Genomic DNA, 13,333 nt, shown 5'->3' on the forward strand with positions numbered 1-13,333 from the left:
TTTTACTAGAACTGATGGCTTATTTATGTTACAGCAGCAGTATTTGGACAAGGCAAGCGTTATCATTTTTACAACTACTTTTCCATAGCGCCCTTTGGGCTTGATAGCTCCCCACTATTGTTAAGGTCAGAGGACAAGTTCATAAAACCTCTAAATCAAACATAACAAGACTTAAAAACCTCAGATATATCATTTTTCTCCCTAGGCCTATGCAGAAGAATCAAAGCACTGACAATGACCATCAGAAATAATGACCACATTAAACAAGGCTTCATGAGAAATTTATGAAGCTAAATTTTCTTCTCTCTTTTATTTTTTTTTCCCCTGGCAGTATACAAAGAGCCAAAAGACTTTTTCCAGGAAACAAAACCAAACCCCAACAGTCAATGGACTTATTTTAGGACCTGACTAAAGGATCTTAAGTGAAATAATTTTTTTCCCATTCTCTACTTTTTTCCTTATTTTTTAAATTTAATTTTGCAAGAAAAGGCCTATAATATTACATGAACAGTCCCCTTTCAATGCAACATTACTTGGCAAAGTACTTCTCAGGAACAACCACAGCTCAAACAGTACTCTGGGGTTCTTGGTTTTTTTGTTTGTTTTCAAGTAAAACATTTTCTTTTCCTCTCAGGTAAGAAAAGAAAAGAACTCAACTACTCATTTGTCATCAATACCTTACTAACTTACCTGAAATAAGCACCACAAAGCTAGGAGAAAACTGGAAAAAAAGAAATTGTTTTTTCTTTTTTAAATTCAGTAAACGTCAACATTAGGGGAAAAAAATGACAAAATATTTGCAGAATAATGGAGTGTACGGGAGTCCTGCATGAACGCTGATCCCAGGACCAGACACTTGGAAATGAAATGACTGACAGAAACAAACACAAAAGGCACAGAAACCTTCCCTCTCAGAAATACATCACAAAACACCAGTGTAAAGTTTGTGTGATAATGCTATCTTTTCCTTAAATTATTTTTGTCTGATGCACTGTACTGTATTGTCAGTACACACTGATAATACACTGTACTGTATTATCAGTAAAACAGGACACATGGCTCACAAAACAGCATAATGCTTGATCACATTTCAGTTCTGAAATGTATGTAAAATCATAAGCTTTTATACTTAATATCCAACTTCACTCATCATCTTCTTTTAAGCTGGAATTCAACAGTTCACTGTATTTCTAGACAATCACATTTTCCAGCCACATTATATATTAATAAATATAATCAGACTACATATACATTTCAACTGATCAGCATAAATCAATGTCAATTATGAACAGGCGCTAGAGAGACAAAATGTGACACTTCACACTTGATCTTGTCAAAGTGTCACATAAATACCTTCTAAGGACAATATACATTTTGGCTTAATTTCAGACCCAAATAGGCCCTTGTCACAGCTGCATGTGTCTGTCAAAGTTTTTGACCCAGCAAAAATCTCATCTATTTCTTATTTTCAAAAGCATCAAATACATTTTCCTGGGATTTTCTTGAAAATGAATGCACGTTCTCTTCCTGTGCAAACCGCATTACCTGCCCTTCTGCAACTGTCTCGGTGTCAATGATGGTGATGATCCCGGGCACCAGAGGACTTCGACGAATGTTGCTGTGAGCTAAAATTTCTTCTTCGGTTGCCCCTGAAGGCAACGTCCCTGTCAGCTGCGTGACCACTTTGCCAACCATCGTGAGGCCAGTCTTTATCGTCTGGAAAAAGAAGGAGAATCAGTGAAGAATGTTTAGGGCTGTTTGGTGGATCTGTCTTGATTTTTATTCAACACAATTCATATAACTAGATCACACATGCCAGAAGCACACAAAGCATGATTTTTACAGGTGATACCTAAGCTGCAAAAAGGTTGTATCTAACAGAAATATCTGGAAAAAATCTGGCATCCTATCAGTTTGAAGTATTGGAATTAAATGCTTCCAAAACAGTCTTGAAAAAGGAGACATTTTAATGCTGTTAGAGTTTTTCTTAAACTTTGTTATTTACTTATCTCAAGAGGCACAGAGCATGGATATTTAGAAGAATCAAATTATGAAGCCAAGATGGGTGTGTGTGGAGGGCAGCATTACACAGAGAAACACCAATGGTTAATGCTGGAATAGCTCTGTCTTCTGCACAGGCGAAGAGAAGGAGTCTGGCCTTTCACAGATATGACAGACACACGCCTTTGTTTCTCAGCAACACCTTTGCAGCACTAAAACTGAACATGCGACTCAAACCCGGCAAACTTAAAAATGCCATCCTCAAGGTACCAGAAAGGACAGCTCTGTACAAAGCCCACGTGGATCCAGGACAAACAGTGTGACTTTGCACAGCCTGCACGGTTTCCAGACGTGGCTTTGAAAACACATTCATTGCACCAGCTTCTGTCATCTGAAGACACTGAAGACTGTGTTTATGTTGTTTTGCTTTATTTGGAGAAAGAAGGAGCATACACACAGTAGGAAAGAGAGGGATTTAAAAAAAAAACAACCTAAGCTACAACTTGAGCTATTTTCTCCTTGAGTCAAGGACTGTGTCTCATTTGGCCATAAGGAATTGAGCAGATTTATTATGCAATATAAATAAGAAATAGCAAAAGTGATCAGAATGGAACGGCACTATAACAAGCCAATTCTTAACTAAAAAGACAAGCTAAGCTGCCTGCTAAATTGAAAAGGAAAAAAACTGTCCAGATCACAGGCTGAAACCAAGAAGCAGCCACAAATCAATTGCAACTGCTTTGTTTAGTGCTAAAATCTCAAACTGCAGTGATTAGAAAACACATTAGTGTTCATCAATTAGCAGCCAAACGTTTGTTTTAATAATTCATAGGAAATGACTTACACAAAGTCTGTTAGTGTGTTGTCAGGAAAACCTCTGAAGGGCCAACAGAATCAGGCGCCACACCGTATCGATGGCAATATCCAGCCAGGAAGCCTGATTAACCTCTGAGATGCCTCAGCTGATGTACTTACCCCATTAATGCTAATGGAGATACTACCACTTAAAATCGAGCCATGCCTTTATCAGAGGAATGTCTTTGGGGTTTAAAGTCTTTAGTAATATCCTGCCATTTGTTTCTTATTATTTCTTTTTATGCTCAGATAAAACAAGTGAGAACAAAACAAATCTTAACAGTGGCAAATTCAGAAGACTGAAAAACGTAACACAAAGCAGATAATGGCATCTGAGGAATAGCCCTAAAATAGACCCAACGCCATCACAAGAATGCATTTCAACAGATGCACTCTTACAAAAACTGACAGGGCAGTTTTCTGGCCAATAGTTAAAATCACATAAAAGGCACTGGTAGTTTATACAGCAGGAAAGAGAAATCAGTCTACAAGAGCGGTATGGCAAAATACCTATGCAAGTTAAAAGACCATGAGTAGTAACTGACCTATTTTAGAAAATGTCTTCAATATTGTAGCTAGAGAAATTGGATGACAAAGTGCCAAGTAGAAATTTATAGCACTCTAGAAAAAAATTAACATGCTTATCTAGCAAAATGAATGACGTTACATGTTAGAGCAGACTGTGACTGTGGGACTGCTGAGAAGTAATAGGTGTACAAAGACGTGGCCGAGCCCATTAGCTCAGAAATATCAGTGCAAAACCATTATGGCACTTACTTCTTTGTGCTGTGTGTATATTTGCAAAAACTTCTCTGGTAATCTTTAACCTTTCCCATGCCATATCAGCTGTCCCCTCCATCCATTAGAGCTTGCTCTCACATAATGACCTTGCTCTCACATAAGCTGTTAGTACTCATTAAGAAGTTATCAGGTAACAAGAGAAAACAGATGCAGCCTTTGCTAAATCACTTTACCACTACAGGATTAAAAGATATGGAGAAAGAATCAACTGAAGAAGTTATGAGGTGAGAAGAACTTGGTTTATAATTTGATGCTAGACATTCGACAGACTAAATACATTTTAAATGAAATAGGTTAAAGTCTGCACTGTCCCAGCTCCTTTGTCATTGATGGGAACCTGCCAGTGCCTACTCAGTGCAGCAATTACTGAGTAATTTTCTTATTGATAGAATTAAAATACTCGATCCAGTTCCTTTTGTAAGCAATGATGCACATTGTGCAAATGCACAAATTCTTTCTATGCTCACGTGTACCCAATCTACTTGAAAATAACACTGTTCCCATTCACTCAAATACAAAGACAGACCTATTTAATTAAAGTAAATGTATGCACTCATACCTCACTTAATTGAAAAATAAGTACAACTTTAATTAGATGAGAAAATTAAAACGCATCATTCAGTGGCTGTTAGACTGTTTTGTTCCAACAAAGGCCTTACATCCTTTTAGTGGCAAAACAATACATTGTTCCTGTTTCTCATAATAAATACATTTTATATGATTTATTTGTTTACAAATGAAAAATCTACAGAAAGCAGAAAGAGATATCAAAAAGATACGTCTTGGTAATCAACAATATGAAAGCCTCATGGTTAGTTTGAGCAAAACGAACACGCAATCAATTACAGACTCAAGTTCAAACTGAAGTTTGTTGAAATGCCCATGTTCAGTGCAGTCGTTTCCCTTTCCTGCTCCTGACGCATACTCTGGGCAGAGGTGGGACAGGGAAGAAGCCTGTCACGAAGTTTACCTCTAACAGCATGGCAAGGGTGGCTTGGGCTGGGGAAGGGCTGCAGGAGCTCCATGTGAACAGAGCGAAACAGGACTCACCCAGGGGCCTGGTGAGACCAAACCTCTCTTCAATAAGACAGAAAAAAACCAAGCACAGAGATATAAGAATGCTTTTTCCTAATTTTCCTTCCTTGCTCCATCCAAAATGGATAAATATGGATAATTATAACAAACAATTTCACATTCGGATGCTTATCTCAAACCAAGCACCTGAACAGTCTCCCGTCACTAACACAGTTAAGCAATACTGGGGTTTATTCTGAAAGATACTCTACTTCCATTGTACTGTGTTTGTTCAAGTGGAGTGAAAGCAATCTTTATCCCATAGGGAGCAATATTTTCATTTTCCCAAATGCATCAATTTCCATCTTTGCTAAACATTAACTTAAATTGAAATCTTGACATATTCTCTATTTCCAGAAATTTTCAGATTACAGAAATTATCAGAGCCTTTTAGAATGTGAGCAGACAAAGACACCACACGAATATGGAGAAACGAAAATAAGAGATTGAGCTGGAAAAAATGGATGTGTTTTTTCTAGCACCAGTAGAAAGCAATGCTCTTGAAGACACATCTAAGGAGAAAGAGGAAAAAGCTCAATGTCCAAAATAAAATCCTTCTAGGAATTAAAAAATCAAATGGGAAGATGACGTAAAGGAAATCTTCATAATGTTACCAGCATAACAAGAGTTTTGGCACCAGTAAGGAACACACTCCAACGTGACCATGACTCTGACCTCGGTACTCTCAGTTAACAGGGGAGCATCCAACTCCCAAGTTATTTGATTAAGGAGTAAATTTATTTGGTGAATCAAGTCCAGTACCCAGCAGTACACCCCACTGAGGATGGACCCACCATTCACTACCAGGATATTCAAAACCATTTCTCATCAAAAGAATAAGCCATAAAGGTAACTATTCTGTACTGCCACCGAGATCTTCTGCTGAGGACCCAAAAGGTAATTCGCAGAAGTGACCCAGTGAAATTACTCTTTGCTCTCAGCTTTATCTTTCACTTCCTTCAACAAGGAATAGGAACCCAAACAGCGAGAAGGCTGTAAGATAATCTGACAAAACAAGAACTTGTATGGACCCACTTCTGAACCAAAAAGCAGCAGTGCAGGGAACAGGAAAAAAACACTGACTTCCAATAAAAGTCCATACCTCTGCTGATCAAAGGAAATGAATTCCAAACCATTGCAGGCTGATAAGACATAACAGCAATAGAGGTTTATAAACGAAGATTTACTTTGGCGAAGAGTACAGTTTGCGGTGAGATAATGAGATGCACAAACAGCAACAGATATTTGGCGTACATATTTGCCAACAAGAAAGTCAGCATGATGAAGACTTGTGAGATAGTAAGCCAAGATTCAGTGAAATTGGTAAAATCTAAACATTTCTGATTCAGTGTTGCTCACTCAGACATGAATAACAAATCAATACAGTAAGGCTGAGTTATACTCAAACCCAAATTGTGCAAATGTTTAAAACTATATGAGCATTAATCTTGTCTATAACATCTAACAGCCAGTTGACAGCAAAAGCCAAGTGCTAGGCAAAACACAAGCAGTTTAGAGACTGTGTCCTTATCATTATCCATTTTCCTAACCTTCACTATCACTTCATCTCTGTACAGAGGCTAACATTTTTTTTCTTTCCTACAATTATAAACTCATTTTATCTTCAGTAGCTATTCACATGGTGCAACATCACCACTTCAGTGTTTGCACACGTTCAGCTTAATGAGGGAGTTTCTGGATTATGATCCCTGGCTGGCGCTACGCAGGAGGCAAGGCCATCACCTCAGTCCTGACTGGCTTTAAAACCCAGGTACCCTTGGTCTTTAGGGTTAAGGGCTATAAAAGATGTCCCACTTTTTTAGATTTCATTTTGGTATGTTAAAAAAATTAGACAGAGTAGTGCTTAGTGTTCGATGCCTACTGGAATGCTGTGACAATCATTTAAGAAAGCTTTGGCCTGTTCTTCAGGCATGAGCAGGTTGGCTTTGGCGGTGCAGTGATCCGATTGTAAGATCTTACCACGTCTGATCACAGCTGTGGCTGATCATGCTAAGCCAGCCAGTTTTTCAAACTTATCGACACTACAAAAAACACGTTACTAATGATGAGATTGAAGGATTTTGGGGAGATTTTTTCCCTTCCCTCCCTTTTTTTTTTTCTGATGGTGAAAGTATGCAAAGAGATACAGCAATTTCCGATGACCTCAGAAGAACAGCAGTTCCAGTTCTCCTCAACAATGTAAAAAACTGTGATTTTTCTCCTCCTCCAGCCACAGTGAGACTGTGTCCAAAGCTTTGCTAATGGAATATGTCTGTTTTGATGTTTGTTTTCACATGAGGTGGCATGCCCTGTCTCCCTTTGTGGGTTCTTGTAACTGTTGTTTTCTTCAGTGACGCTGAGCACTCTGCTCTGTGCTGTCATTTAATTCCTATTATTAGATTTGTTTTGTTGTGTATATCAGAAATGAAAAGGCTGGTGGTTACAATGAAAGCTTGTAATCAGCACGAAGTTTGCCAGACAATGCCAAAACTCACTTTGTGTGTGTGTGTGTGTGTGTGAGAGAGAAAAAGAAATGACTTGGCAAAAAGCTGCAGGCAAGTCCTCAAGGAAAGGAGCGGGGCTGGGGGGCAATAGGAACACAACAATTCTGCGTACTCTTTGACTTGTTTAAGAATTTCCCAAGCCATGGTCTTCTTCTGATATAGTATGGAAACCCAGGCGTTTGCCTGAAAACAGAGGGATATTATAATGTCATGTGAACTGAGAAAACCAGGCAATGAAACCTATATGTAAACAGACATTAATAAACTGCAGTACTGCGCTGTCATCCTTCAGATTAAAACATATAACACTAGGGTGATTGAGTCCAAAAATCACCAAGCACTTGAAAAGTCAGTTTTCATGATGCTAAAAGACTAATAATTCACAGTGTTGATTCCTAACTGTGTAAACTTGTAATACGAATAGCCATTACACAAATCCATTTTACTGTGGTTTTCCTATAACAGGGGTCACTAATACAAATAGCTGTTTGTAATAAATACATTTTTTAAAATCAGTTCAGAAGGACAGGAGTACTTAGTGGAAAACAACGGCTGCTCAGAGATTTGCAGGCTCAGGACCGTACGCACGGTGCTAATGCTAGCGCGTTTCTTACTGCGTTTGCCTTTTTTGTGAATGGGGGAGTGATGACACACAGCACAATTCAGCAGGGAAACCTAATAATTATCTGACACGATAATCTCTCCCGGCAGCAGATGATGTACTCACTTTGGCAGCACTAATGACTGTGGCAGTGTACGACTGAATGTTGTCTCCACAGGCTCCACCACGGGATTGATGGCATCGGATCAGCTACGAGAAGAAAGACAGCAACCAAGTAACTACTATTAAACTACACAAAGCCATAACCCATTACCAGAGCCCTTATTTATCATGTACCGTGGTGTGTTTTTTCCTACAAATAGCAAAAAGCCCTGCTGAGACACTTAACCCCTTTTTATAATCTTCTGGGTGCCACCCAGACTGTCGCGTACTCAACTCCAGTTTTCAATTACAAGATGAGTAGTCACTAAGAATTCATAAACTTTGAAATTGTGGGATTTTTGGTCTGGCAGCAATACCACAAATAAATTTAAATAAATATAATCAAAAGCTTTAGCAATGTATATGTAACATTAAATATCTGACATTCTAAGAATCTGAGTGTGGCTTTCTCCTTCTTTTTATGATTGGCAAGCAAAGAAATGACAAAGGAAAAGAGCTACTTTAAACTTTACGTTTAATAGATGTACACAGGGTTTGCTCTATATTGCCTTCCTTCAAAATTAATAAATCAAAATAAGATTCTTCTACCTGCCATCAACCTACAAAAGCAGTTTTTGCCTTTGAACCCTAACAATACTATCTGAGCTTCTGACTAAAGAAAATGGCAAAAAAACCTACAGATGTTTGTTGCTTGTACACAGAACGTGTTGCCCGCTTAACTGTTTCAGCTAAAAGAAAACCAAAACTCACTGTGATAGATGTTTGTTTCCACAGGCTTTCCTTTCCTGCTTCTATTTCAGTATCTAAACAAAAACAGTTAAACTAAGGAGGAAGGGGAAGTCCACAGTGAATATACACCTGGGAACACACGAGCCAATTTAAATCCTTCGGTGACAATTCTTTTGCTGAGCAGTGGTTTGCATTTTTGGCAGCAGCGCTTCTTAAATCCCTGGCTGATCAGTTAAGTTTTACAGAATCCCATAGCTGTGGCATTAAAGGAAAGGAAGGCCTGAATATGGGGAGAAATCAGTTGTGCTTGAAAAGGTGCAACAAACACATTTCTCAAGTCTGCCTCTGATCATTCCAGTCACAGGTGGAAGGGAGAAAAACCAGCTGCTTTGACATAAAAATAAGGCATTAGAAGTTGAATTTCAAGTTTTCAAACACTTCAGGCTTTAAATACACAATCATTTTTCTGGCCTAGGGCTGGGTAAGAGCAGTGAAAATTGTTTTGTTTGGGATCTGTTTTCTTCTTTTACCTCCAGAAATAAGAAAAATTAATCCAATATTTTATTTTTATTTCTTTTTTTTTCCTGGAGCCTAACAATTGCAGCAATGTTAAAAAGTAGTCATTTCAATGCTATTTCCCAATGTACAAAGGGCATTGCTGTGTTGTTTCATACAAACTCACTGCCTCTGTCCAGACGCAGTTTCCCCAGACAGAATTTAGGAATCCTCACTTGTCTCAAAGCCTTTCAGAGCTGCCTCTAATTTTGTGCTTTAACCTTTTTAAACCCAAAAGGAGTTTGTTGTTGAGCGAGCTCACTGAAAACACATGTTGATAGCTGTTTTCTCTGCCCAGGCAACTTATGTATTTATCCCCTCCAAGCTCATGAGCTTCAATCAAATGTGCAGAGTAAAGCTATTACTAATGTGAACACCAAAGCACAATCACAGGGTCAAAAATTAGGTCTGCCATTGCAAGTCCTCTTACACACAGCTTTTTTCTGAGACTTCTTTATTTTCTTTTTTCCCCTTACATATACACAAAAGCTAGAATGAAATCTAGAACCAGAGAGATGTGCTTGTTTGAAATGAAACTTTTTCTTACCTTATTTTCTGCATAAGCAAGCCAACGGCTTCCAAGAGCAATAGGATTCATGTTTGGTCCTGGACAAGGATAGCAGCCTGAAAAGTTTTAAAAGGCAACATTAAGAAATATCTTAATGACTTCTCACAAAGAATTTTATTCATTGCCAGGAAAACAAAAAGTCTAAACAAAAGCCTTTCAATTGCTAATATCACTTACTAAATGCTTGCATTTTTGTTCCTAAAGATAAGACTGTGGTTAGATGAGCTATTTTGAACAGCTAATTATGTGTAAATATTCATTTCTCCTTATGTCTGCATTTTTTAAAAGCCATTTTGATACAGTGGAGTGAGGGAGATATTTCAAAGTTTGACTGGATTGGTTCTGTATCTTCACATGTTAATTACTTTTACTCGACTGACGTCTTTCTATTGGTCATCAGTTAGCTGCAAGCTCTTCTCAATTTTTGTGGTATGAAAGGGTGTATCGTGCTTTTGCATTTGTTTTCAATACTGTTATATACAAGCCCTCAACCAAACAAAATACCTTTACACAGTAAGTGAATTTGTAATTCCTCTAAAATCAGTGCCCAAGTTTCCATTGTTCACCTGCTTTTTATTACCTTGATATTTATCATTAAAATTGATATCCACACATGCATAAAGATGAACATAAAATGGAGAACTGTCCTGGAGGATTAAAAGATGAAAATACCTAAAATAGAAAGCCGCTGAAAATAGCTGTGAACAAAAACTTGGCAAGGCTCAAAATGAATCAGGCCCACGATAAATGCAATTTCATATATAAAGTCTGAGTTAAAAACCAAACAAACAAAAAACCACAGAGCCAAATCAACCAAGAATATCACACTAACTACTACGATGAAAAATACAGACTATTACATTCCTGAAAACAATTAGATAATGCTTAAACATAGATGAAAAGCTTAAGTAATCTACAAGTCAAAGTACCATGGTGCCCTCCATCGTAATTGTTATTACTGTCCTATCTTCACATCCTGTTTCCCCTTTGCTTTTTATAATTTTAGATTAAGCTCTTTCAGGTGGATGCTGCTCTTCCTACACCACCATGTAGCCCTTGCCTGTATTTAGCGCTCAAATCCCACTGATGGATCCGAACTCGCGCACCCCAGCCCTGCCACTGCTCCGGGATCCCTTGGCAAGGCAAGGTCTGAACGTTCAGGCACTGAAGTTCACAGACAGATGAAGCCGCAGAACCATTTAGTGACGAGAGCCCTGGTAACAGGGTCTGAGCGCGAGCATTCAAACCTCAGCTTGTGAACTAGGACTGTCGGCCACGGGCGCAATGCCGTTTACTAGACCTAAATCCCTTCTCGTACGCTAAAACAGATAGGAAAAAGAAATATTGCACAGAGGGGGAGAGAATGGGGGAAGGAGGGGACTATCAAGCGCATGGTTAATCTCTGTTTTCATCAGTTCTTAGGCTAATATAGACAATTTAGTAATTTATATTCTCTCCTTCACTGCTTAGCCAAGAAACAAAACATTTAAAAACTTCTAGACATGTGTGTCTCATTTAAAGGAGCCCTGGTTAGCTGATCCTCTATCACAGGCAGAAGGAGCATTTGCATAGGCAAACTGCATCTTTGAATCGTACTCTGTATTCTGAGAAGCAACATATATGTATGTGTGTGTGTGTGTCTGTTTGTGTATGTATACAGCTAGTTAAGAGTCTGTTTCCCCGAAGTCTCTTGATACTGATCTGCCAACCACAGCAAGAAGAAGAAAACCTATTCACCCCCTTCTTCTTCTATCAGGGTCCTTTCATAGAGGCCCCCAAATTGTCCAGATCATTTTAGTGAAGACACCAGACTTAAGTGGCATTATTTTCAATGCCTGCAAAACGAAGAAAAAAGAGCATGGGAGGGTGTTAACCAGAGCACACAGGTGTAAGTTTAAATTGACATTTGACAACGCTTAAAGACACATTTGACAGCATTTTGCTGGGCACGTGCAGAAGCAGCTGCTATTCTGTTCATGTGGTCTAAGACAAACGGCTCCTGATTTAATTCTACAGACCAGAGCAGTGAGGGTATTGCAAAATTCAAAAGATCATAGCAAGCTATTTCAAAGGTCATAAAGGAATGGAAGGAGAAAGGCAGCAATTCATCCAATTAAATCCATCTCAGGCCAGGAAAGCAAAACCAAGTGAATATTTTGCAAGACCTTATCACTGCCTTCATCTCAGGAAGGAAAACGAATTCTGAAGAGATGATGCCACAATTGTTATTGCATTCCAGAAGTGCATAAAATGTGGGTAGCCAGAGCCTCTTAAGGAACAAAGAAAGCAAAAAAAGGTTGTAAAATGCAACCCTAGGTTGTAAATACAAATGTTTTCTTCCGATGACATTATAGATCCCAACCAGTAAGGTTTTAATGCTGACTTCTGCTTCAGCAATTCTTATCTGGGTCAGTAAAGACATTCAGGTCCCCAGACTTTCTTTTTCATCCCTTTTATGTATAAAATATACAATTAAAAACTGTCAGATGATAGCTCTCCTCATACAAATCTCTGCAGGCTTGAGAATCAGTCACTTGCATTTCCCAAACTCTGCGAGCACCTTGCAACGTCCCTGCAGCAGGAACCCAAAGGGGCATCACGCGCTGTAATGACAAAACCCCAGTAATCCAACAACTCCTAACAAAAAGAAACATCTCGCTTGGAAAAGGGAGTTGCTCTCAATTACTCCAGTGAACTGAAGTAAATGAAGAACTTCAAATAGCATTATTCTTCAAATTTTTTTAAAAAAAATAATAATTAAAAACTGCGACTGCCTTCACCAGAGCCACTGCAGGGAGTTTGTTCCACCAAGTGGCCTCAGTCGATCAGACACAGCTCCACACAAATCAGCCAACTCTAATAATAACCTCCGCAGAGGTCAACAACTCAACGTGGTACTAAACTCTACTCTCCGACACAAAAAACAGCATTAAAAAAGAGCTATTTCCTCCCTTTCTTTTCTTTGCGAGTCTCTGCATTTTGGAAACTCGCAGCAGTACACGATAAACAAAGGGTTATACTTTATGGGAAGGAAAAGCAAATTGTTTTTCTGCTTTCCAAAAATCCAGCTGCAGTCAGCAGAACATCATCTACCAGGCAAACGAAACGGCAGACACAGCGTGACCCAGCGAGTCTGGCCGTCCAATCCTTACCAGCCTCGCTCTCTTAAAGATTAACTTCTGTTTCTGCCAAACTTCAAAACAACCGAGGAAAAATCCATCCTAAGCAACAACAGCAGCAACTTTTGCGTGTTTACAATAGAAGTGGACAGAACGAGACTGCAGAACCAACTGTGAAGAAGAGCAAAGTTTCCAAGTTTTAGTGACAGCAAGGAGAGGTCATCCAAGAAAAGATCACTCAGGGAAAGTCCTTCCAGAAGTACAGCAAACCAAGCAAGTCCTAAAAAACATCTGAACTTAGAATAAGAATAATTTACTGGGACAATCACCCACAAAAATAGAGGTGAAAGCCCCCTGGAAACTACTTAAAAATGTTTTTAAGTTCACAGTTACTCTCTCCTTC

At 38.8% G+C, this 13,333-nt stretch overlaps 1 protein-coding gene across 1 annotated transcript in view; it reads right to left on the reverse strand.

Moving 5' to 3' along the window:
• LOC104542867 (breast carcinoma-amplified sequence 3-like) overlaps nt 1–13,333 on the reverse strand; it is a gene marked incomplete at its 3' end in the record, with an annotated part of 90,358 nt that overhangs the window by 13,920 nt on the left and 63,105 nt on the right. The window contains exons 9-11 of the mRNA XM_010187325.1: nt 9,791–9,867; nt 7,963–8,046; nt 1,546–1,716 (exon numbers count right to left, since the gene is read on the reverse strand). Coding sequence (XP_010185627.1) covers nt 1,546–1,716; nt 7,963–8,046; nt 9,791–9,867 — 332 coding nt within the window. The remainder of the gene's footprint in view (nt 1–1,545; nt 1,717–7,962; nt 8,047–9,790; nt 9,868–13,333) is intronic.

The sequence above is a fragment of the Mesitornis unicolor genome, unplaced genomic scaffold, assembly GCF_000695765.1.
Source record: "Mesitornis unicolor isolate BGI_N332 unplaced genomic scaffold, ASM69576v1 scaffold11796, whole genome shotgun sequence".
NCBI classification, from domain to species: domain Eukaryota; kingdom Metazoa; phylum Chordata; class Aves; order Mesitornithiformes; family Mesitornithidae; genus Mesitornis; species Mesitornis unicolor.